Source organism: Colletotrichum abscissum, assembly GCF_030869225.1.
Source record: "Colletotrichum abscissum strain IMI 504890 chromosome Unknown Scaffold_4.1, whole genome shotgun sequence".
Lineage (NCBI taxonomy): Eukaryota > Fungi > Ascomycota > Sordariomycetes > Glomerellales > Glomerellaceae > Colletotrichum > Colletotrichum abscissum.
Window position 1 is genome coordinate 221,960 of NW_026850320.1, and position 24,714 is coordinate 246,673.

Below are 24,714 nucleotides of genomic sequence, written 5' to 3' on the forward strand. Positions count from 1 at the left end.
AAGATCCATCCGTCGCCCGTTCATCGCTTCGGGATGGTGTCCACGACTCCACTGCCCGTGTCCAAACCCCGGTCCAGTCCGGCATCCAATCGGGTCCCCAGAGATCCCTCAAACCGTGTCCCGACCGCTTCATTGGCCTAGCCGTCCTCCCGGGATGTTTCACGACCGCTCTTTTGTTTCTCGATCCAATGGTCCTCCCGTCGTCGTTCTTCTTTCGGACTCTTTCCCTTGTGCTTCTCTACTCCCGTAAGGTACTGCGTACTAGCTTGCCTCGCCCCGGTTCGGCAGCTCTGCTAGTTCGAATACCTGTCTCTCCCCTGGCCTTGCCGTGCATGATGGTTGCTCTTGGCCATTGGAACCGGTACAGGGAAGGGTGACTCACATCTCGTTGTCCATCGACGGTGGATCATTTTCCCATGAGGAAAAACGCATCAACGACGATCTTTCTGCTGCTTCAACAAGGACATGTTGGCGAGGACTTTGAATTTTTCCTTTTCGACATACCCCGGCAGTTCGGGTCGGTGTACTTCAGAGCGGGCATCTTCCTCCCCCAATGCTCCACGGAGCATGCCCGGGAAAATTGGGGAGGCTGGGGCCTAGCATGACCACCTCACACTCTACATTGTCTCCCTGCAAATGGGCGTCACCAAATCGACGTCACTTCATTACCAACACCACTACCCAAGCATAAACCTCTGAATCATTTCATCCAGTTTGAACCTTGCGGTGTACCTTATGAAGGTAGGTATCCTCATGTATCCATTGTCTATCTGTTGTCCCTTGCCCCAGCTCTCAAGTGGAGGAGGGGACCCTGGAAAAAAAAACAAGTCATTCAAAGTCAAATCCCCCCGTCTATCTTTACGCCCACGCCGAGGACGCCAGAAGGGTATCCGTCAAATGAAACGAAAAAAAGGAAGAAGACAAGTGTCTCTCTCTGTCCCTCTACCTTGCTACACAAAAGGACAATCAAGAAAGGTAAAGGGTTTGAGAAGAAGTAGGAAGTGTGAGAGAGCAGGACGGTGACCACAAGAGAAAATGTTTCAACGTTTCAACGACCAAGTTGTGTGTGTGTTTCCATGCAGGTGATGTGGTCTGCGGCATCCCAGACTTGACACCACCCACCAACCCTTCTCCGTCAGCTGCAGTCATCCGCTGCTTGACTTGGACGGATCATCCGCCCCACGCCACAACCACCTATCCACTCACAGCCACCGCTGGTCCCCAGACGCGTCCAACTTGCGCATACAACGCGTCGGTCCTTGGTGTTGAAGGGCAAAGAAAAGCGACGTCCACACCAAGCCATCCCAAGGCAGACGGCCGTCGACGTCGTCGCCCCATCCAAAACGAAACCAGGGCTACCTAGGCCTCTAGCCTCTAGTATCCCGCACCATTCGCCACCACGTCGCCCGTTCTCGTGCTCCCACTGCTGGCTCCCTCACCTGCATCTCTCCTCGTCCCCTCGTGCGTCGATTGACTCATACTCGACCGCCCTGAAACGTTTGCCAATGCCGCCTCGAGATCCGCTTTCCCTTCCCGCAGCCTCCGGAGTGTCCTCATCATCCCGTCTAGCCGGAGTCGCTCCTGGATCACCATGCCTTTGGCGAATTCCTTGATCGCTCGTCGCCCCATCTTCTCGTGCAGGTCTTGCCACCCGGCTAATTCCCCGGCAACTACTTGTTGCGAGTATCGAAGTTCTCGACCGAGGTCATCCACCTGCTCCTGTGACTGGCGGGCTTTCTCTTCCCTCTCCTCGTTGAGGCGTTGTCGCGTGTCATCCAGCAACCCAAGAGGCCACCGTGTCGATCTCGTGAGCGAGTTGTAGTTTCGCTCCACGGCCTTGCGCGCAGCCGATATCTGCGTAATTTGCGCTGGCGGCCGCGACAGAGCCGATAGCAGGGCTTGGATCGTCGATTGCGATGCTAGGAACGTCGAGTGGAAGATCCCGTAAGGATTCGATTGCATTGGTACGAGGGTACGGACATAAGAATCCATCGCCGTGATGTATGCTGGTGGAAGGAACGGCAATGTCGAAACAGCGCGGTGCAGCAGGAGTGATGCGTCATGAAGATCTGCTCTCGTTAGTCCAGACCAGAACTATTTGATTACCAGAAACAAAACTTACCTGAAGCAACAATGGCGATGGAATGGACCCTTCTTGCCACGCTCTTAGTCGAGTAGTTGACACTCCGCACCATCTCCCTTGCATGATCGACGAATTGTTCGACCTCTCGCACATCCTTGACGGGCTCGTACTCTTCCCGCACTTTCTCGGCTCGCGTCTCAGCTTTCAGGTTACTCCTCTGCTCCATCATGCCTAGTTGGATATCAGGCACCAGGAAGAATTCCCAGAGCATCTCGTGTGTTGCGAATGTGGGGTGATTGAGCATGATCTTGAGGAACCAGTCGGCCCTAGTCTGGATATCTCGTAGCACTGCTCTAGACGGCTTCGAAGGTATCTGGAAGGGCGACCGCACACCCGCCACCGCCGGGATCCAGGACGCAGGGTTCTCCAGCGCCAGCAAGTTGCCGAGGTGCTCAAAATCAGACAAATTCCTGCGGCTTGTGGTGACGGTGTAGCTCATGTGGTCGGCTGGGGCTGCCGATTTCAAGACCAGCCGAATGGTCGCATCTTCAACGAAAAAGGCCCTCACGACACCGGTGATACGGGCATCCGCGCCAGGGGGCATGCTGAAGAGTGCCAGGTCATCAATCTTATTCCTGATGTCGTCATCTTTGGCCAATTCAACGGCAGTCAAGCTTCGGATTTCTCGGGCTGCAACATCGACGCGTGCGTCCACAAATAGCGTTCTGACCATATCCAGCCTGCCATATTTGCTAGCAACCATTAACGGCGTAAATTTCTTCTCGTTCGTGGCGTTGACATCGACATCGCATTGCTGGAGCACTCTGAGTGCCAGCTGTGGGTCGTTGACAATGTGAAGCAGAGTGTTCCCCTTGGCGTCCACATGATCGTCAATGTGCAGCGGAAGCCCGTCACGCTGCGCTTCCGTGGCCGCATCAAGGCCGGCATCCACCATTTCGCGGTAGTGGATATGGTCATACGACCTGCAGAGTGCAAAAAGCGGCGTCTGCCTATTCTTGTCTTTTTGCCGCCAGGGGACTAATCTCCCGATCCGAGAAATTAGAAACGGTGCGTGGAACAGGTAATGCGCACAACTGCGTCCCCAAATGTCTTGCTGAGCAAAATACTCAATTAAGCGCTCTCTTGCCGCCAGTCTCGAAATGAAGTCGAGAATAATATTAATCAGCTCCGTATGCCCCAGCTGGACAGCAGCGCTAAAAAGCGTTGTATCTTCGTTGTTGATGTCGTCTAGAATGACAGAAAGAGGATAGTACTCGCTCAGCGTCAGCAAGTACCGCAGAACATCGGGCCTTTCGTTTTGCACAGCCATCATCAAAATTGATTCCCCGAATGCATTGTGTGTCTGCGAAAGACGATCGATAGTGATGTCGCCCTCAAGTACGCTTCCAATGGTACCATTGCTGGTCGCCCTCGAGTGGTACGAGATCTCCGAGCCGCTGGACATGCTTCGTGTATCCATGGCAACCCTCTTGACCTTGCGAGGCGGCGGCGGTAAAGGGAAGTCAATCTCACTGCCATCATCCTCGGCCTGGAATGGGAAAACGTGGCTCAGGCCAGAGCCTGATGAGAAGCGATCCGAGATCGTGACTGCTGTTGACGATCTCCTCGAGGCAGACCCGTTGGTGAAGCTCCAGCTGTGAGAGGGGCGTCTACTTGATTCTGGCGAATCATAAAGGTCTTCGTCGAGAATGGCGTTCTCGTCTGGTTCCATGATCTTCTTCAAGTCGTCAAGGCTTCCATTGCAGGTAGCATTCCATAACGCTTTGTTTCGTCGGCTGGCTCTTCGCAATCCTGACGAGTCTAGTGCGAGGTATGCGAGGACAGCTTCGAAGGTGCTCAGTGCATATCCCATCTCACCATTGTCTACATCATCAATGAAGATAAAGTGACGGATGTAGATGAGCCGAGCGTGCAAGTGCCGAACTTGTGCTCGGATGACCACGAAGAGCAACAGCGAGACTAGCGTGTCGGCATTAACTGTCAAAGTAGGCTTCTCGGTCGAAGAGGCTGCTTGCGCTTGTGAAGACTCTGTCAAATGAGTGACCAGCTTCATGGTCGACAGGAGCAGATCGAGCATCTCTTGTGGGCTCATGGCATTCGCTGTCTTCTTGAACTCCTCCACGGCCAGACCAAGCTGTATCGTCAACTCGTGCTTCCCTCGCGAACCACCTTCTATAGAGATGCCAAGCTGTGATAGATCAATGAACTCCATTTGCCGAATCTTGGCCTCCAACTCGAGATCATAAGGTCGTTTTGATGCACTAAGTCGTGGAAACAGGAGGTGGTGTGTATTCTCGGTGACGTATCTTTCGATGAGTCTTTCGACCAGAGGTCCCGTCAGGTCGGTCGTAGCGCCGAGCATCGAGAGTTGCTGCTTGTCAACCCCCTGGAACAAGTCGTTGGCGGCTGTGACAGCAGTCTCCAGTGAAGCCCTCATCACATCTTCGTCGTCCTCGGCGTAGAAGTTCTCCGTCACGGGGAGACCGTTAGTCAACCCATTGGGGCGCCTTGCTGCGGACATGCTGTTGGACCGCGCCTTCCTCATGGCCGTAGTGATGGGTCCGTCGGGCTCGGGGTCGGGTATGCGTAACGCCGAAGGGGGCGGCGGGAGCGGTCGCTCGAACACAGTCGTGAACTCTCGAAACAGCTTTTCTAATCCAGGTTGCATCTGTCGTGCGATGATAGGAAAATGGTTGAGGAGGTCGTGGAAGCTCTTGATGTCCTTCTTCCGGGGAAGCATGGCGCCTTCGCCATTCTCAGCAGCCGCCGCCTGGCTCTGTTCGAGGGCTTTCTTCCTCGCCATTCCCTCCACCAATATGGCAGGCTCGATCTTGTTCTCTTCCCATACGCCCACCAGTGGCCGCGAGATGTAGTAAATCAGCCATTGGCGGGGTTCAAGGAGGTCGGGATACCATGTCGAATCGTTCAGTAATTGAGCTTGCGCAAGCGACTTGAAGCCTGGGATACAATTGTCAGTCACAGGCGGTTTCGTATTGCATACCCAGGCGCACCTTTGTTACTGTAGACGTGTGTATCTTTGATGACGACTGTGCGACCATTGATGGTCTGATACTGCTTCGCCTTGCCCCTCAGCTCGCGCAGGTTTTGCGCCGCGTCCTTCCCACCCGCAGCAGAGGTTGTATTTGCGGCGGGAATGCGAAGCACATGACTAGCTAGGAACTCCTCCGAAGTGATGAGCTCGTGGAAGGTCGAGCCGCTCTCGACTTCGCGACATGTGAGGAGGACATCGGTGGTCGGGACCAGGAGGATGTGGTGATGTACCGGGGTACACTGTGAGGGTAGGGAGCTTCGGAAGAAGGCAGCGAGGAATGGATTTAGGGGTTGCATTCATTCGACTGGCGCTGGACGTCCTCGGCCAGCTAACCCGGCCGGGGAAGCCAGGATTGCAGGGTAAAGGTGAGTAGGTGGTTGAGGGTCGTGGACTTCGGGAGCACGGAGGTGCCGGGGGATCGACGGACTAGGGACGGAACGAAGGCTGGAAATAGGATCGCTGGGTATCGTTCAATGTCGCTGATATGCAGGATGGTCGTCGGCGGTCGTACAGAAGACGCGAGTTGAGCTGGTGGTCGTTGAGGAAGGTGGAGAATGGATCGTGATGAAAGGCAAGTTGTTCGTGGTGGTTGCGATTCCCCTGGACAGATAGCAGTGGAAGGTGTTGAAGCTCTGGTGTGGGCCAGGCAAGCCAGGCACTGACCTCACTGAGGCCGCACGTCCCACTCCCAATGGGCTGCCACTGCCAGGGGGCACCGTGGCCCGATTCGGTGCTGAAGAGGTTCGCTGCCAGCATTCCGTCCCCACAGTGCCGAGGCGGTACGCTCTGATTTGCTGGGGAACAGACGGAAGCCTAACGGAATGCGGAGAAAAGGGATCTCCGAAGGTACCACCAAGGCGGGCGCTCTCCCGGCTTCCATCGATAGCTTAACCTTATCTTATCAGTCCCCACACGAAGCGAGCATCTTCCGTCCTGCCGCCCAGACATCTTTCTGAAGATGTCAAGAGCCTCCCATTAACATCCTGTGGAGGTTAAAAGACATGTCTTTATTCGAAGGCAGATATTCCAAACCAACGACGAAGAGGCGTTCATCTTGCGATTATCAGCTGCAACAGCTTACTCATTCCGCAGTAACCGGCATGGCTGCCTATCGCGCCTGCGGTATCCGTCATCGCCTGCCTACATGCATAAAAAACGATGCAGGAGGCCGTCAATCTGGAGAATCGGGCAACAGAGGACTTTGACGTCACATCACATGGAATTATAAACAAGACTTGTCACTGCCGACCGGATGCCTATCACTCTACACTTTGTCTTCAAATCACATATAATTCTGACGATTGTTCTTACAAGTTCATCTTCATTCGTGCTTTATCATCCATGTTCGGTACTCAACTGGTGTTGTGAATAGCAAATCTCTCACCCAAAACAACATCGTCTAAAGCCTACCTTATTACACCGACGACACCACAAATAACCCCTCAACGTCTGATATAGGCCAAAGTGTGTTCAAAATGGCCACCAAGATTGACTCTGCTCCCACTCAGCACATGACCCGCGGCTGTGTGCGTTTTACACCCGGCCCTTCATATGGGGATGCTACTTCAGCTCTGAAGAAGATCCCGCGATACCTTTTCAGAGTCCATGCACCAAGCACCTCAGGTGAAACATCACTAAAATCTGTCGTGTCAAGAGCTGCTCTCTGTGGTCACGCTGGATCCGACTGCGACATATTCTCGATGCCTCCGGACGAAGCAGCCGAGATGCTCAACTGTCACCTTCGCGGTTGGGCTCGGGATGGTGACAACCTCATGTCTTGGACGAGCTCATTACTTTTCGCCCTTCAATACGCACTGTATCGCAGCATCATGCCCAAAAACGGGCGTCCCGACGACCCGTCCGATATCTGGATCTATATCTTGGACACAAGACTTTTGCCTGGAGGTTCCTTTATTCCCGACGTTGCACTCCTTGATGAATTCACTGGGAAAGACGCAGCACGCACGTATAATCTATCTAAGCTGCGATTTTTGCGCCGAGAAACTCAGTACAACTTTGGGGAATACTTGTGTCAAGGGAAGCTATCGATTGAAGGCGTATGCTCTTCAGCCTCTCTCCAAAGTACCATCGATCATGGCCTTTTCAAGCTCTTTCCCGAGCTCGGGCTGCCGAACAAGAATCTCGAACTGGCAAAAAAGGTCTGCAGGCTTCGCGTCCAATGCTTCGCTTCACCCACGCCGGCGACGAAGGCCGACTTCCGCATTGCCAGCTCCATTGCGCAGGGATGTTTCGGAGCGGAAGACGAATGGGCACTTCCAATGACAGCCGCATTACTCTCTCTGCGGAAGCGACCGATAAATGATGTTGTAATCATTGGCGGGTTCAAGGCCCTATTCTCGGGTATGTAGTGTTGTCGCCTTGATGTAATAGAGCCACTGACAAACCATTGGGGTAGATCAAGAGATTTGCGAACATCACCTCGATACCTTCAAGACCTTCCCCCTTGATACACACCCGGAAATCCACCAATTCTCCAACATTATCCAAGATCTTCACAGCGACTACTGCACCAGAGGTCTTGATTCTGTTATCGCTACTGCCGCCAAGCTGTCGCGTGAGTACAGAGGTTTTTCATTCTAACGTGATTCATTCTGGCTAATACATCACAGTGATTTCCTTCTGATCGCAGATGTACCTTCACAGTACCAGCTCTACGTCAACCCAAACCTGAGTTGTTCTTCGTAAGAAACAAAATTGCTTGACTCTGCTATCGCATTAACCTGAATCTAAGTCTCTTCTGAGCCGCTCAAACCCTCCGTCGTCGTCGTCCATGTCATCTTCTCATCAAGCTTGCCCGATTTACGCTCAAGATACGCCGCCTCAATAGCCTCTAGACTCTGGCTCTTCGTCTCCGTCATCCAAACTGCGCAGACGACAACGCTTACCAGCGTACATCCGCCGTAAAAGAAGTACGGCCCCGAAGATGAGGCAGCGAGAAAGGGTGGCGCCGTCAGAGCAACAACGAAATTGGCCAACCAGTTGGCAGCCTGTCCCAGCGCCGCACCGCTAGACCTCGTCTCGCGCGGGAGACTCTCAACCAGGAAAGCCTTGATGCAAATAGCCCAAGTGCCATTGAAAACGACGGCGAAGAGGTAGATGGATACAATAACCACCCACCGTCCGGCACCCCCATCGACACGGACCTGGTTGGCGGCGTACAAGGAACCCATCAGGAACATGAGGATGGCGATGCCAGTCCCTCCTACTATGGTACAGGTCCGACGGCCCCAGCTATCTGTGAAGATGGTGGCCAGGATAGTGATTACCATGATCACCAAAGCCAGGATTCCCGAACAGAGGAATGTTGTTTCCTCTGAGAGACCTGATTGACGGAATAGTAAGGGGGCGTAATACAGAATTCCGTCGATGAAGCTGGTCTGCTGGGCAGCCATCAAGAAGCATCCAAAAGCAGTGCGAGAGCGGAAGGGTCTGGACAAAGCTTTCCGGAAGTCATGGATCGTCGCTCTGATGGTGTCCGCCATGCTCATGTTGGGAGGATGTACTGCGGCTGCCGCTGCCTCCTGAACGCCCTTGGACGCCAGCATCTCCCGCTGCTCCTCCTCGCTGATGCCTAGCTGTGTAAAGACAAGCCGAGCCTTGTCGACTTGACCCTTGGCCACCAACCATCGAGGCGACTGCGGCACAAAAAGCGTCGTCGCAGCAAGTCCAAATCCCAGAATCGCCTCAACAGCCAGCGGCACCCGCCAAGACGCCGACGAATCCGCTACACGACGCGTTCCGTAGCAGATGAAATACCCCAGGGATAATCCCACCGTAAGCATGAACTGTGAGAACGCAACCCAGAAACCTCGCGTCTTGGCGGGCGTGATTTCGCAGATCTGCACGGCGACGGTGCTGACGAAGAGTCCCGTACCGAGACCCTTTACGGCGCGGCCGGCGATGAACATTGCGAGGTGGACGGCACCGCATTCGATGGCGGCCCCGAGGCCGAAGACGGCGGCGCCGGTAGATATCATGGCGACTCGGCCGAGTTGGTCTGCTAGCATGCCTGCTAGGAGGGCGCTGATCGTGCCGGTTATGAGAAGGGTTGAGACGATTGCGCCGTGGAGGATGGCGGAGAAGTGACCGAATGAGGTCTTGAAGGTTTCCATTGCTGTTATGGGGCCTATGCTGCCAGTGTCGAGCCTGAGAGGTGAAAGTTAGCTGAAAAGCCTGGTTGAAACGAAGGAGATCTGCAGACAAGCCTCACCCCCACAGCATCAGACAGGCTCCCGTAGCTATAGATGCCCTGGCATAGAGCGGCGGCATTCTGAACTGTCTCATTGTGATCGAGGCTCACGATCTAGAGACGGTGATGGGCGAGATGAATGCTCTGTAGCATAGACCAGCGAGCGAACCGTAGCTTTCCTTCCTCAGAACACTCAAAAGGTTCTTATACTGGCTTGGTGGCTGCATGTTGTGCCCATCTTGATATCGTGCTATTCTCCTTTCGGGTATGAAGCCCACCGGGTTTGCCATCTTGATGAAAAATCCGACAGACAGCCCGCAGGCGGGAATGGTTACTGGGCCTTCACAGGGTCATGCTCGCCAAGAGTCTGTTGTCTCACGCGTGGGCTATGCAGTGCAGTTTTTTTTTACAACGATACGGCTCGGCTTAGTTGCCATATCTCAAAATCCGCCCATCGAGGGTTCTAGGTTTGTAAGTTGTTAGCATCGTTGAGTTTAGCTGCCTATCGTCTGAGATCAACTGGCAAGCAAGCTCACTGAGGGCACTGTCGGTAAAATTGCCAGTTGAGGTGGGAACATTCGGTCCATCCCGCGCCATCGGCAATAAGCGTCAGACCCTTCTGGCCGGTGTCTGAGTAAGGTAACTTTGCCGAAAGCCTGACTCTGACCTGTAGACGGATACACTCTCCTTCCCAACGAAATTTTACTATACGGTTGAATTTTTAAGCGTCTCGTCTCGTTGGTTGCGCTGACTTGGTCGACGAGGGACCTAATCAGCTCTTGATGACGCTACTGACTAGAGCTGACGGAAAATGATAGCATAGAACGTTCGTTTGACTCTCTGCCTGTCAACGATAGTACACCCTCGAGATCAAAAAAGGTGTCCCCCCCACCTTTTCATGTTCCACCGGAACCATCCGCCGGAAAGATTTCCTCTCTTGTCACCCACCACATTGAGTCCTGGGATCTCTTCCCTTATGACATGTTATCTCTTCGCCCTTAAACGTCACATTTGCTACCCAACCTTACGACTAACAAGGGTTATTCCTTAAACCAACCGCGTCCAGCAGAGCCCCCCTCTCTTTCGGTCGAGACCGTGGTCGAGGCCTTTTTGGCCCTCTCCGGACCATAGCGTAGGTATCATGCGCTCGCATCATGGGTGGTGGGTTGCTACCTTCAATCAGAAACGTGCATTATCTTTACAACTTCAACAAACAGCTTGACATGCCGGCAGCGAAAACTAAAATGTAACGAGGCACGACCCGCTTGCGGGCAATGTACCAAGTCTGATCGAGAATGCATCTTTTCGCAAGACACAAAATTTCGTCATTTTGATCGCTCTCTTCTTTGTCGAGGACAAGACAAGGCTTCTGCAGGTCGTGTTGTTGTCGAGAATCTGTTCGAAGAAGATCAAACCTGGCTCGATATTCCGCATGAACGTGGGTCGATGTGTGTCTGGAATCTAGCGTTGATGTTGTCACTAACCTACCGCTTCAGTTGTCTTTGTGAATATTACGAACCCATTCGAGGCAGACGACGACATCTCCGACGATGATTTTCTTCTGCAGCACGACAGTCACAATACTGAAGGAGGACCATCTGATGAATGGGGTCACACGCTGTCAACACCCGAACCTCGGGATGCGGAGAGTGGGAGAACTCCGGCTTACACATCGCGGTCGGAAGGAGTTTCTGAGTTCACTCAACAATCCTCTGAGGACCTCCGAATGAATAGCGATGTTGTGCAGAGCAGACCTGTTACCGCATCTGTTGGGAACGATGATGTATTAAACCCAGTGGCCCTCCCATCACCCACAATTCAAGTAGACGACGACGAAGATTTGGACGACAACGGCGACAACGATGATTCAGAGATGAACATAATAGCTCTAAAGCTTCTGAGACATTTCAGACAAGGACCTGGGCAGTGGTAAGCCCTGTTCTCTTCATATCCCTCTACCTTGGAGCTGTACAGCTACTAAAATGTGGGCGGTAGGATGGACCTATTTGATACATCTGCGCATTTCTCATGCAAAATACCAATAAGAGCAACGACTCAGCCGCTTCTCAAATCGGCAATCTGCGCTCTCGCAGCAAAGCACCTATCGCGCACACAGTCAAATGACAACGAGATCCGACAGACCCGCAGCGGGAGAGCTGCGGTGGCTCCCTCGGCTACGACACCCCCCGACTGGCAATACCACGCCGTCCGACACTATCATCAAGCAATCAGACATTTGAAGCACGCAATCACTCTCGCCGGAGCAAGGGACGATGCGCTACATAGCGAGACGAGCGACCAACATGCGGATACTTTTGCCGCAGTTGCCATACTCTGCATGTACGAGTTGATGAACGCCCCAGGGAATGCGTGGAAGGCGCATCTCACGGCTCTGTCACTGTACTCTGCCTCAGATAGAGCTCTGGGAGGATCTTCCCCGGTCTCGATACCGCAGTCTCCGACCAAGGGGCCAATATTCTGGAGTCTAGCAAGGCAGGACTTCCTCTGTGCTTGTAAGCTTTTCAACACATACACTGTCGTGGCCAAAAGGCTAACATCTGCGCTTCGAAAGTCATAAGCGAAACCCAGACGCGTCTCAACTTGGACCACATCCGTCTTTGGCAGAACTTTGGCCTTGCTACAGACGAACGCAACCTCTTACTCCCCTTCAGCCCCTTTTCGACGGCCGATATCCGCTCCTCGACCAACGTGGATGAAGACTCAAAAAGCAACGAGCTTTTGTGGCTCCTGGGGAAGATTGTGAATTACATCACCAACGGGGACGGTATTCGCCCGGAAGACTATTCTAAGCCCGCCGGCCAGCGCATGTCGCTCGGTCTGACGCAGGAACTCCTCCTGGGAAGATGGACGAAGCTTGAAGTCGAATTACAGGAGTGGTATGAGAGTCTACCGCCGACCTTTGTGCCCAGCGCCCGGACAAGATTCTCTAGTCGCCACGGGGATTTGGGTGATGATGAGACGGATATGGACATGGAAAGGGTCTGGTACGACATTCCGATGTGCGCGTCGACGATGCAAAGTTACCATATGGCTCAGATTCTTTTGCTGGTGAACCGGCCCCAAGAATCCACGGCCATACGGTCGACCGTGTCGGCGCGTCTGCGATCGTATCGACTCATTCAGAAAGGGGTGCTGCGTCATTGCAAGGAGATTTGTGGGATTAGCCTCGCGGATCCTACTGATGCGGTGCGTGTTCACTCTGTCCAGCCGCTTTTCGTGGCAGGGCAAGCCTTTTATACGCGTCCGGAACAGGAATTGGTACTGGAGCTACTTTCTGGTATCGAGACGGAGTTGGGGTGGGCTACGAACCATCAGAGGCGGAAGTTGATTGACGAGTGGAAGGTGAATGATGGATGACAAACCACAAGTAGAATCGAGATGATGCTGTATTCTCAAAATGCTTCCGTGGCCCCAGTAGCAACATGGCCAGCTGGATAGCATGGACCTCTTGGCTTCGCAAGGTGGACAGCATATGATTGACGGCTAAGATTGCAGGAGGTGAGCATGGCTTGGCGCTGCTCTAATCATACATGCGCTATTTCAAGAGCGGAATAATATCGTTAGATAATCCACCAAGGAAGGGCGAGAACCACGGATAAGAGACTACATCGCTGGAGAAATGTCCACAGAGCGTGAATGCTGTGGTTTAGCCACGAATCAACTCCTGCTCCCTCGCAGCCTCATACACATGCCCGCGGGTTCCACGGAGTCCAAAATGGCAGAACTATAGATTCTATATGTTCTGCAAGAACTTGCTAGGCCTAAGTTCTTCAATTTCAACAACTTTGCTATGGATGACTGTAGCAAGTAGACCAAACAGGGATAGACTCCACTTGAAATCTACATCTATATTATCCAGGTGGCTCTATATGCCAGACAGGCGAGCCTTTCTTTATTGCTCGACCGGACATCCCTTCGAACTTTGATTCACTATGTTCATCTCCAACACACTGCCAGCGGCGCTCCTTGCTGGTCTCGTTGCCTGTCAAACACTCAATATTCCCAGCCGAAGCGGTTCCATCATCTCACTACCGGCGCCGAGTGTGATATCTGGGTCTAGGGATTTTGGCAATAAGGAGTACGATCGCGGACGCTCATGCAATACCGATGTTGAGACTCCAGGCGGGCACCCCGTCTTCATACTTGAAAATGGCGCCACTATCAGCAACGTCATTATCGGTGCCGGCCAGGTTGAAGGAGTCCATTGTAAAGGTGCTTGCACGCTGAAGAATGTCTGGTTCCGACAGGTCTGTGAAGGTGAGATGTTGTCTACGTGGACTGGACCATGGCAAAGTGAGTTTCGAGAGAACGAAGGCTGACCTCTACGCGATGATACAGATGCCATAGTGATCAATGGCAATTGCGATATCCTCGTCGAGGGAGGTGGTGTCCGCGGAGGTTACGGTAACACGATCTCGCACTTAGGCCGAGGAACAGCGACAGTCAAAGATTTTACGGTCATCGGTGTGAATCGTCTTTACCGTTCATGCGCCAACTGTGTGAACAACGGCGGTCCGAGGAATTTGGTAGTAACCAACTTGAAGGCCAATAATGTCAAATTACTTGCCGGCATCAACTCAAACTTTGGAGATGTTGCAACAATATCTGGGTCCTGCGGTACCGGTGTCGCTAAGGTCTGCCAGGAGTATAAGGGTGTTGAAAAGGGCCAGGAGAGTCCCAAGGTCACCACGACTGCAAATTGCAGAGGCCAAGCGACCCTGGATATTTGCTAGGTAGCAGGGAGGATTCGGGCCACATCGGCGTGGATGGACATAATTTCTGTTCAAGATGACCGGTGCCTTACTTACTTTACTGCCATAATTACTCATCGTCTTTCATCAGTTCGAAACCCCCACCCCCTCATATCATACAAAGGCTCAATATGAGCGATGTGTTGATACGCAAGTGAACCAGCATGATAGGGCAATTGTATGTGGGGCTCCGCTGTGTACCTCAAGCTCTCAACTTGCCTTAGGGGTGGTTAGCTAAGAGTCTCCTCCTCATTTCTGTCAAAACAGGAGTGGCACCACAGCACGACCGCGGCCTGTATGTTGTTGAAGCTAGCAAGATGTCATATAATTCTCCCACTGGTGTTGGAGTCGCAGGTTTTAGAGTGATCTGAAAGCCGGATTATGTTGAGTTGCCTTGATCAGTACATGTACAGAATGGTTGCTGCGGTATGATGGGGGCAGGTGTTGTTCGCGGGGAAATGCGGAGAAGCCGACGCAGATTCGAGGATCTCAATTCTTCCGCCGGTCTCCTAGATGGAGACCTGCGCAATTCGGATAGATCTACGACGAGCCGAGAATTCATCCCGTCGATCTTGGAAATTCGCTAAGCGGCTGCAGTTAGATATGTCGCGCATACAAGAGGGATTTGTCTTGCACTTTTCCCAGCGTCGATTTCGTGGAAAACATAAAAATAGCAGTGAATCAACAAAGAAGCCAAAATTACTGAGGTATGAGAGCTTTCTTGAGCCTTGTTGTGTTTGGCTATTTCTCCAGCCTCTTGGTTGGAGTTATTGGATGTCGAACGGATGACGACTGCAGTCTCAACGGCCTTTGCGATCAAAACTCCTCCTGTGTCTGTGACAAAGGATGGCGTTCTTCCGACTGTAGCGAACTGGATTTGCAGCCAGTCGAGCCTTGGACCGGGTACAATCACACGAACGCGACAGGATCAGACTTCTACAAGGAGGGCGCCGGAAACTCTTCCTGGGGAGGTCACATCATCCAAGATCGCGAAGACAAGGGTCTCTTCCATCTCATTACGTCGCAAATGTCACACGGCTGTGGTCTCTCTGGTTGGCGGCCTTTCAGCACCATAATTAGAGCCGAATCTCGCACAGGGCCGAGAGGCCCGTATAATTACGCCCAAACATTATTCAGCACTTTCCACCACAATCCTACAACTATTTGGAGCCCAGCGGATGAAAAGTTCTTGATCTATTTTATCGGCAAAGACGTCGAGGTTGGTGACGTTTGCAAATCCCAGAAGTGGAACAATACGATCTCGGTTTCCTCGTCGCCGAATCTTAGGGAATGGACGACACCAATCCCGCAGGTTATCAACGTCACGAACCCTGCACCGTGGCCGCTGTGGACGGATGAGGACCCTACGCACGAGATCCTACTCGCTGTGGAGAAGAACAATATTTACCACGCAGACAACTTCTCTGCACCCCATGAGCTTGTTGTTGAACCGCGAAACACGGAGCGCAGTGAAGATCCATTCCTTTGGAGAGATAAACGAGGACACTGGCACATTCTGGTCCACCACATGGTCGATATCGCGGAAGGCAGAAAAGGGCCGCGAGTCGGAGCACATGCTTATGCTCGCAATTGGGAGGGCCCTTGGATTTACAACAATAATACCTTGACGTACAACACAACCGTTGAGTTCACCGACGGTGTCAAGTTAGACTACTATCGCCGGGAGAGACCAAAGTTGTATTTCAGCGATGATGGGCAGATGACTCCGCTTTACCTACTCAACGGGGTGCAAGAGTTCAATAAGTCCGGGAGCTATACCTTGATTCAACCGATTGGCAAGGAAGCAAAGGATTTTGAAAGAAGTTTTGGATTGAATTAGAATCGCGTAGGAGAATGGACTCCTTCTCAATACGCATTTTGTGCTAGTTGCAGTTTGTTGTAGGAGATCAACCCAAACCTTTTGAGTGACTTGTCAAAGCCCTGAAATATTGCATGCTGAAAGTCGCCATCCCATCCCGAGCAGTCAGGCAAAGAAGTGGGCCCATGGCTTTGCGGATCGGAAAACAAGGCGGTGCGTCAATGCTTTGATATCATGACTAGCAACAAAGATAGACGCCTTTAACCTTCTGGAGAACCACGCGAGGACCACGATGGTCAGGCGGATGGAGCCTTCTTGGCACGGACAACTCGGATCTCCTTGTGCCCCCCAATCAAGCAGGCGACGGGATACTTGGCAGTCGTCCAGTAACAGGTTGAAAGTTGTGGACCAAATTGGACCAAAACGGTGGTGAAGGCTGGGTTATCAATCATGGACACGGGGAAGAGTGTAACCTTGGACTGACTCGGTCGACACCAACGGGCCCACACAGAAAGCCGCAGCTAAATGAAGGTTCTCAGCCCGCCAGCCTAGGCGTCGCTAATTCTGGACATTGGACAGCTTCAAGAACCACATCAAGGTTTAGCTATAGGGCTTGGTGTGGCAAGCAATATGCCCAGCGGAAGACGCAGGTAATCAGCCTCGGTTCCGGTTTGGCGGCTTTCGAGGCCAGATCACCCCAACCTCATTTGACTGATGTCAAATGGTAGCATTCACTGATCTTTTGATAGCACCAGTGGTTCGTCTCATTTGTCATGACCCCTGTATGTTGTAGACTTCGGACCCGATCAGGTTTCCGAACGCCGCGCGCGTGCTGCGGACCTGCAGTCAGGATTAACTCATGCGATTCTCCAATCCACTGGAAATTGGATCTAGCCTAGCCCGAGTTTGACACTTTCTTGGATCGAGTCGGTTTCAAAAGCCGCCCTTTTCCCTGTCCTTGTTGCTGTTTGTGCCAACTTACTTTCATCAACTTCATTTCACCATAGGTCATAGACGGCAACCAGGGAAGCAGGTCTTCATTGCCAGCATTCACTTCAGCTAGTTCATTCGTTACTGGTATGATGACCGTTCATTGAGGGCCGAAAAGATTATCACTAACATCAAGCCGTAGTCATTCGTTGCAACATGCGTTCTACCGCCTTCCTTCCTTTTCTCAGCCTCCTGAGCAGTGCCTTTGCCGCTCCCGTTGCCACTGTTTTAGACCCTCGCGGAGAAGTTGGCCACGACGCTCTTAGTCCTCTCGCCCAGAAAGTTCAGGATAACGCTGTCGGCAAAGCCATCGCACGATTCAACCCGCTCCTCCACATCGCTCATGGGTGCCAGCCATACACTGCTGTTGATGATGCCGGAGACACAAGGTGCGTGTCCAAGGAGTTTTCCACAATGATAAAAGGTTGACGATTAAATCAGCGGTGGCCTGAAACCCAGCGGCAGCTCTACTGGAGGCTGCAGAGACACCAGCAAGGGCCAGACCTACGCCAGAGGCACATGGCACAACGACAAGTACGCCATCATGTATGCTTGGTACTTCCCCAAAGACATGCCAAACGATGGCGTCTCCACCGGCTCACACAGACACGACTGGGAGAGCGTGGTGGTTTGGCTCAACAACCCCTCTGTTGCGGACCCGACGATTCTGGGTGGAGCTGCTTCCGGTCACGGCGACTACAAGAAGTCGACTAATCCGCAACGGGAGGGTGATGGTGTGAAGGTGGAATACTTCACACAGCTGTTACTGAACCATGAGCTTCAGTTCACTGATACCACGGGCAAGACATACCCTGTCCTTGAATGGGACGCTATGTCGACGAACATGCAAACTGCTCTCAACAACACCGACTTTGGCAGTGCCAATGTGCCTTTCAAGGACGAGAACTTCACCGAGAATCTTGACAAGGCTTCTATCTAAGTACGATGTCGAGCTCAGACGAGTTTGAGGGCTGCATGGGAGCCAAAAATCTGACATGCACAGTTCCATCAATTCTTATGTCCATATTCAGTCTCACGATGTAAATAGTTCGATCAGCAAGAACAAGTAACGAGACAAGGATAGCAAGCATCATATACAACAGCACATATTCATAAACATTAAAGACGGTCTTATTCAATTCTCATTGCCTATAGTCTGGCATGGCTGGACTATATACCTTACTTCAGGCAACTAGTGGCTGTGCCTGATGCTAAAAGTCATGAACATATGCCATCGTAGTGTCTTAAACATTCCGAGGACCATCGACAGCGGCCGCTGTCGTAGTCACATCCACCGGGGTCGCGGCTACTTTGTTGTCTTCGACAGCAGAGTCCTCCGCCTCTAGTTTCGTGTTGTCGACAGGTCGCTCTGGCACAAGCAGAACGGCCCACGATGTCGCAGGGACGCAGACCACAAACATGACAAAGGCAACGATGAGATTTACCATTGGCGAAACCTTGACGGCACCAATACCGAAGGCTAGGCAGGAGCCAATGGACTCGAACGATCGGACAAGACCAACGCCGAGTGTTAGAGTCTCGATATCGTCAAAGAAGGTACCCATGATCCAGTACACAAACATGTAGTGCGACTCGTTCATGAAGCTGTGAGTTGTTAGTACTGACTTGAAAAGATCAATAAGGTACGGAACATCATTGCACTTACCGGAAGAGTACATTGACTGCAAATCCACGTCCGAATCCAGGGGTGCTCCAATCGAGGGTAACTTTGGGAACAGTGTCCTCATAAAGCTTCTCGTTGGCAACTTGCCATGCGAACAAGCCCAGCATGATGACTGAGAAGCAGGACCAGGTAATCTTGGCGAGCTGGGGTCGACTAAAGCACTTCAGGTCGTAGAACCAGCCCCAGAAGATGTTAGCAGCAGATGCAGCAATACCAGATGTCAAGGCGCCAAGGGTTCTCGCTCTGACCGAGAAGTACTTGGTCAAGTAGATGCCCTGGTACGTGCTGTTCCAGTTGAAACCGACGAGGATGGGAATCAAAAGGTAGAACTGCTTCTTCTTGAGCAGCTTCAGCCACTTGCGGAACTCTCCCAGGACAGCCTTGTTCTTAGTAGGGTCGGCAACCTTCCTGCCATCGCTGTGAATGACTTTCTGAGGGGGAGACACGAGCAACGCCAAGGGAAGACCGAGGCATTGAAGGGCGATCAAGACCAGGTAGGTCGAATATCCGACCTTTCCGCGCTGATTCTCCTTGACGTTCAGCGAGAGCTGGATGGCAGCGCCGAGAAGCTGTCCGAGCTCACGCAGACCAAGCCAGATACCAGTGAACTTGCCTCTATCTTTGATGTCGGCGTATCCCAAGGCAATGGCACCTTCAGCTGCCCATAACGCAGATGCTGCGATGCCACAGGTAGCGCCACCAAACAGCACGAACCACTCTACACCGTAACGGTTGTTGACGTACATGGATGCCGAGTAGGGTGCGTATCCAAGGGTACCGATGATCAGAACCGTCTTCAACCCGATCTTATTGGCCATGATGGCGAAGAAACTGCAGCCGAAGACCATGATGCCAAAGGTGAGTGAGTTGGAGCCATTGACGAGATAAGGCTCTTGCTGGCCACCAGCGCCGGTACCTTGAGTTTTTGGTCAGTCTGTGATTTCTCTCAGGTCTAGGGATATCGCATACTGTTGAGGGCATTCCAAATACCAGGTTGAGTGAAGGAGATCAAGCCTACAAGGATGACGTTGAACAAAGGCGAGCGGTACCAGCGAGTAAATCGCGACACGGGCTTCGTAGGTTGAACATCCTGGACCTCCTCATCGACCTCATGTGGTTGCTTTGCTTGATCGATTGACGACATTGCAGCTGATGTTGCTTTTCCGATCCCGACGCAATGGATAAAGGTCATGCAAGTGCGGGAGGAAATGGGGTCCGTTCGATGTCGAGCTTTTAAGAAATTGCCGATTTCTTCGGTCTCTGCATCGCTCTACCCTTGTTGTCCTGCGGGATATTCATTCCTCCCTCTACATAGAGAACTCCCCAAGCGGGCAACCTCCGTGATGTAGCACCAGTCTGATTTTTTCCTTTGAGTCTGCTCCTTGGGAACCCCCCACCCCGGTTTCTGGGCTCTGCAGCTCGTCAGATACCGAGTCCAATCCAGATTGGTTGGGGCCGGCTGCCAATGGGCTGGAATAAGCTTGGTTCGCGTGGCGTTATTGTAAATCGTAATGAGGCAATCCTGGGCAACGCTCATCGTCGGACGACCTATCCCTGATGCAGGCCGCCGGCGCGGGCGCGGTTCGTCGGCGCACATGCGAAGGGAAAACGTGGATTGGATGGAGCCTTTGACCATGGATGGGGTCGGTATTGTGTCCGACATCGCGTCGTGCTTACATGGGTGCGATGGCGACATCTCAAGCGGGTTCCGGAACCCCACAGCTCGCCATCCGCCGGGATAAGGGCGGACGACGACTCAGCAGCGATGGACTAGACGTTGAGATTGAGAAACAAAGAAGCCCTTTCAGATCGGCATTATGTGAGAAAACAGTCTATTCCAACGTCCAGCTTTGGGCTGCATCTCTTCAGCGAGTAGTAAATTGACCAGAATGGGATTAAACACCGGGACGTCCGACTATAACTGCCCGGCCCCGCTCTGGATCTTCCGGCTCCGTGTCCGAGTATCACCGAGTCTCCCTCTAGATCGGCGCCTCGCTCATTTGGGTCAAACATCTCGTGGTCAGGAGTGAAGAGCAACCCTGTAACTACAGGTCCCATTTCTGATCATTAGTCGAGCTAGCATGAGGCGGTGAGCCTCCAGGAACTTTCAACCCAGCCCGAGCATTCTAGATGAATTATGTGTACCTCTGAGAATTTGGCTGTAACCTGCTCTCGTCTCGGCAAAGATGATGTTACATGTGCAATCGAAAAAAAAAGAGAAGAAAAAATAACTGTACTGAACAAGCACCGATAGAAACCAGTACACGGTGACTTCTATTCGCCAACCAAAGGTCCATATATGTACTAACTGGTCATGGTCCACCCATAGAATGATGCTGGAAAGTATGTACACTGGAGACACCTCTGGATGCGGTATCTCCAGTGTCACAGAGCCCCGAATTCCAATGCAAACCAATATTCAAGGGCTTAATTAGGACTGGATCGCCGAACATCGCAGACAGCCAATAATCGTGAAGCATCATGATACCACATATGATGTTGCGCGCATGGGATACGATGCAACAAGGCTTGGAAACCGTGGATGGAAATGACAAGTAGCAATTATTAAAGATTCTAAGTAATAATGGAATCGTTTGTCGGAGCACAATGTTCTCGGAAATGTCAAAGAGGTGGCAAGATATTCAGAGAGCTCCTTAGGTGCCAGGCGCCTTGCAGAGGACTGCCAAACCGATCTAGTGTTTGGAGGTTAGCCACAGCACAGAGTCAGGGCCACTGTAAGGACACTTACAACGCTGAGAGAGCAGCATCGGGCAATGCGATTCCCATCGAGCAGGCAGGCAGCTTGAAATCCGAGTGTGGTGATTGGAGGCGTGACAGCTGTGCTCATTGGTCAGCTTGAAAAGACTCACGCTGGGCTCCTGTAATCAAGGATCGATTTGGATATCTTACGTGCTACGCAGTTTGAAGACACCACGCCGCTGATGACATCAGCCGAGCAGCATACTGGAGTTCCTTGACAGACCGGGGCAAGAATGGAGAGTCTTTCAACAAGATTGGAGCCCGCGGGTGTAGTTGGAGCGGCAATGACGAGGGAGGAGAAAAACCCGAGGATAACAGTTGATGCCTTCATATTGGGGGAAAAGGATGTTTTTTCCTGTCGAAGGATTAAAGGCGCTGAGGAATGGAAATGGAGCTGCTAAGTCGGCTGAGCGTACTGTGATGATTTTAGGAGTTGTTCAGTCAACTTAGGAGAAGAGAAAAGGGTTCTTATAGATTTACAAGATGCCAAGTATCTTCCCAATGACAGTTATGGAGTATTCTGAAGTGTTGAGTGCAGAAGCAGGAGGTCCGAATTCTCGTCACCTCGGACAATGGAGAGGTACGCTTTCGTCTCCGCCAAGGGGTCTTCAGTATCCAGAGAGCCAAATACACGGGCGCCTCATACCGCATATTGTGATAGTGGACCAGCTGATCACTGCGGGGAGTCGCCGGTTGGGGAATCTTTTGCCTTTGAGCCCCGTTGGCGGGCCGCATCCGGGAGGCTGAATGATGTCTTGGCTCCACCACCGTCATCCCAACGGCTCTGGACTCGCAGCCAGCTCCCTGGACATGGGTTTGGATCCTATGTCATCACACTAAGGTGGCATCTGAGGATCCAACTTGCCGAACATTTTTCGAAACCAAACAAGATATTCATTCAATGAATTATTTTACGAAATGGCTAAAGGTGTAGGACTCGATGGAATAGGATAGGGGGCTTCGTGTCGGGCCAGATATTGGTACGAGATCAAGTGCGGGCCATTTCCGTGATGTGTATACAGGAAACTGTCAACCTTAAAGCATCATTCTCGGATTGCGGACGGTCCCAGTTTCTTTCAAGGTCCTTCCGATAGTCGTAGTGGCTTCCTCTCGGTCTTTTCATCCGGAGCTCGACTATTCGGGAGGTGGCTTTTGACTTAGATCGGATACCCCACCCACTTGTCTCGGCGTTCTGACCCATAGCAGTAATCCAGTCTCCAGCCAAAGTAACGGCCGCAATTGTCTACTTATTTCTACCAACCATAGCGGAGTATTAGATGCGTCGCGGAAATTCATATCAATAACCTAGAGAACTTCATGCTGTTGCCAGAGTTGGGGCGACCTTGATAAAGCAAGGCTTCTATTGGCCGAACTCTTAGGATAAGTGGACTACTTACTGGATAGGAAAAGTCTATTTCATCTCTCCTGTGCAGTGGGCCCCTTTCCTCAGCCTCCTTTTATCCGCATTCCACTTCTGGTGATAGTCAGAGAAAGAGCATGACGCAGTATTCGTTCAAGGTTTCCATCTCGACGCTTGCAACTTCATGCCCCAAGTCTCAGAAACCCACTCGAATCAGGTGTTCGATATCTTTTCGACACTAGCTACGCCGTCACGTGCTTTGAGTGTGTGTCAGCTGACCATGGAGAGTGAAAAACGACCTCGTCTGAATAGTTCTTGTCTTCGGCCCCCTTCGTGTGTCAATCCCCTCGCAATCATAAATCCATCCTAATGTCCGATTTTCTCTATATAGACATGTGTTCTAAGTGCAGTGTACTGATATTCACAAGCCTCAATTGTAATTTTGTGCCGTGGAGCTCTCAAAACCATGAATTTGACGTCTACGGTTGTTGTCTGGTATTCTGACATCGCACCCAAAGTCAGCCTTGCTTCGATGTGCTTCCATCCCATAAGACATGAATCAGTCAAACATGATGAGGCAGAAGACCTCCGGCATGAGTCCAGAGGCACGAGTCTTTCGTCCGTCATTTTTGCCTTAAACTCCGGAGGTGATCCCCTCTGAGAAGCATCATTCTCCCAGAATTCCCACCAAAGCAAATCAAGAACGATGCGAGACAAGACATCCACAGAAATTTCGCTGCAGAGGCACCTTTCAAGAGGGAAACGCAGAGACCCAAGAATCCGTTCTGGGAGATAGATGTCGACGGCATTGCGAAACGCGTCGAGCGCAGCTCGAAGAAAAAGGCTGAATGGCTGTATGTTGCAGCTTTAAGCAGTTTGGCACTGTTTCCAATCAACTCATTGAGTCTATTGAAGGGCCAATGGCCTCGGCTGTCAGTGACTTCTCTGTGGTGTGCTCATAAAATTGGTCAAACGTCTTTGACCCGACGATCTTTGTACCTGGTAAGCAACTCTCTTGTTGAGTCTGACCAGACTTCTAAACTAATCATGCAAACAAATTAGGCGCAGCTGCCAAATACAAGAAAGAAGCCTTCGCTTCCTATCAGACTGGACCACGACCACGAAATCCAGTAGAACGACCACAACGTATACAGGAACCCTGTGATGCCATTCGAGCCAATGATGAGAGCTGCCAGCATCATGAATCCGTCAGCCAACTTTGGTGATGCGGACATCGTCATCAGCCGGGGTGGGTTGCAAGACCTTCTTGATTTTGCCAGAGGCAAAAGCCAAAAGTCCTTTAGGGTCGAGTTAGACTTGGTCAACACCACGCTCTTCATCGCTTGGCGCAAGGAGAACAATTCCTTCAGAACGTCTCCAAAACCTGGAGAATAGAGCTGGGGACATGCATTTGAAGAAGCATTCACCAGGTACGACGCGGGTCTGGAGAGTTCCGTCTCACATCAGAGAGTTATCCAGTACAATATCGGCGAGATGAAGTGCCTAGTGCGTCATGAGGTCGATGGTGCTTACTATGGGCCGGAGGAGAATGCAACAGGAAACGATGCCGACGTTGAAGCACCACCCAGCGTCATACAAAGTACCCCCCAGAAGAACACTCTTAACGGGAAAGCCGGGATCAGCAGCGAAATACGAGCTATTGACAGGGGCCAAGAAACTTCCCCCTCCGTGATAATGGAGCTCAAGGCCCGGCCAAGAATGGAAGCATGGGACACAATGAACCAGATGTACTTTGGAAGATCGCCCCACCTCGTCATAGGCCAACACGAAAAGGGGGAGTTTACCGGCGTTCGGATGAAAGACTGCGAGCCGCTGATGGAGAAATGGGAATGAGAGAACCACGTAGCCCTGACAAAGCTAGCTTCCCTCCTCGGGCTATTGCGTGAGAACACAAAGAGGGCCAGAGCACAAGGCAGGTGAGCGCGTGCGATCTATAACTCCA

At 52.0% G+C, this 24,714-nt stretch overlaps 10 protein-coding genes across 10 annotated transcripts; 6 read left to right on the forward strand and 4 right to left on the reverse strand.

The window, feature by feature from the left end:
• Nucleotides 1-1,374: 1,374 nt before the first annotated feature.
• CABS01_02007 (uncharacterized protein) lies at nucleotides 1,375-5,912 on the reverse strand (the record flags this gene model as incomplete). The annotated part of the gene is made up of 5 exons (XM_060535386.1): nucleotides 1,375-2,069; nucleotides 2,123-5,062; nucleotides 5,116-5,411; nucleotides 5,490-5,615; nucleotides 5,668-5,912. The coding sequence occupies 5 exons, from the start codon at nucleotides 5,910-5,912 to the stop codon at nucleotides 1,375-1,377; spliced, it is 4,302 nt and encodes a 1,433-aa protein (XP_060395691.1).
• A 719-nt stretch (nucleotides 5,913-6,631) lies between these two features.
• On the forward strand, nucleotides 6,632-7,800 carry CABS01_02008 (uncharacterized protein; the record flags this gene model as incomplete). Its single annotated transcript, XM_060535387.1, has 3 exons — nucleotides 6,632-7,517; nucleotides 7,573-7,731; nucleotides 7,787-7,800. 3 exons carry the CDS (start codon nucleotides 6,632-6,634, stop codon nucleotides 7,798-7,800), a joined length of 1,059 nt encoding a protein of 352 aa, XP_060395692.1.
• A 103-nt stretch (nucleotides 7,801-7,903) lies between these two features.
• Nucleotides 7,904-9,656, reverse strand: CABS01_02009 (sugar transport protein; the record flags this gene model as incomplete). Its single annotated transcript, XM_060535388.1, has 2 exons — nucleotides 7,904-9,323; nucleotides 9,478-9,656. The coding sequence occupies 2 exons, from the start codon at nucleotides 9,654-9,656 to the stop codon at nucleotides 7,904-7,906; spliced, it is 1,599 nt and encodes a 532-aa protein (XP_060395693.1).
• A 1,208-nt stretch (nucleotides 9,657-10,864) lies between these two features.
• Nucleotides 10,865-12,744, forward strand: CABS01_02010 (uncharacterized protein; the record flags this gene model as incomplete). Its single annotated transcript, XM_060535389.1, has 3 exons — nucleotides 10,865-11,295; nucleotides 11,362-11,879; nucleotides 11,939-12,744. Coding segments are annotated over 3 exons (1,755 nt in total), but the record flags the coding sequence as incomplete, so codon positions are not given.
• A 575-nt stretch (nucleotides 12,745-13,319) lies between these two features.
• Nucleotides 13,320-14,120, forward strand: CABS01_02011 (pectate lyase A; the record flags this gene model as incomplete). Its single annotated transcript, XM_060535390.1, has 2 exons — nucleotides 13,320-13,644; nucleotides 13,726-14,120. The coding sequence occupies 2 exons, from the start codon at nucleotides 13,320-13,322 to the stop codon at nucleotides 14,118-14,120; spliced, it is 720 nt and encodes a 239-aa protein (XP_060395695.1).
• A 727-nt stretch (nucleotides 14,121-14,847) lies between these two features.
• Nucleotides 14,848-15,978, forward strand: CABS01_02012 (uncharacterized protein; the record flags this gene model as incomplete). Its single annotated transcript, XM_060535391.1, has 1 exon — nucleotides 14,848-15,978. The coding sequence occupies one exon, from the start codon at nucleotides 14,848-14,850 to the stop codon at nucleotides 15,976-15,978; it is 1,131 nt and encodes a 376-aa protein (XP_060395696.1).
• Nucleotides 15,979-17,103: 1,125 nt separating this feature from the next.
• CABS01_02013 (necrosis inducing protein) lies at nucleotides 17,104-17,887 on the forward strand (the record flags this gene model as incomplete). Its single annotated transcript, XM_060535392.1, has 2 exons — nucleotides 17,104-17,336; nucleotides 17,389-17,887. The coding sequence occupies 2 exons, from the start codon at nucleotides 17,104-17,106 to the stop codon at nucleotides 17,885-17,887; spliced, it is 732 nt and encodes a 243-aa protein (XP_060395697.1).
• A 304-nt stretch (nucleotides 17,888-18,191) lies between these two features.
• CABS01_02014 (uncharacterized protein) lies at nucleotides 18,192-19,823 on the reverse strand (the record flags this gene model as incomplete). Its single annotated transcript, XM_060535393.1, has 3 exons — nucleotides 18,192-18,552; nucleotides 18,614-19,547; nucleotides 19,601-19,823. 3 exons carry the CDS (start codon nucleotides 19,821-19,823, stop codon nucleotides 18,192-18,194), a joined length of 1,518 nt encoding a protein of 505 aa, XP_060395698.1.
• A 1,462-nt stretch (nucleotides 19,824-21,285) lies between these two features.
• CABS01_02015 (uncharacterized protein) lies at nucleotides 21,286-21,722 on the reverse strand (the record flags this gene model as incomplete). Its single annotated transcript, XM_060535394.1, has 3 exons — nucleotides 21,286-21,324; nucleotides 21,381-21,469; nucleotides 21,542-21,722. The coding sequence occupies 3 exons, from the start codon at nucleotides 21,720-21,722 to the stop codon at nucleotides 21,286-21,288; spliced, it is 309 nt and encodes a 102-aa protein (XP_060395699.1).
• Nucleotides 21,723-23,320: 1,598 nt separating this feature from the next.
• Nucleotides 23,321-24,605, forward strand: CABS01_02016 (uncharacterized protein; the record flags this gene model as incomplete). The annotated part of the gene is made up of 4 exons (XM_060535395.1): nucleotides 23,321-23,369; nucleotides 23,431-23,605; nucleotides 23,906-24,124; nucleotides 24,182-24,605. 4 exons carry the CDS (start codon nucleotides 23,321-23,323, stop codon nucleotides 24,603-24,605), a joined length of 867 nt encoding a protein of 288 aa, XP_060395700.1.
• Between the last annotated feature and the right edge of the window lie 109 nt (nucleotides 24,606-24,714).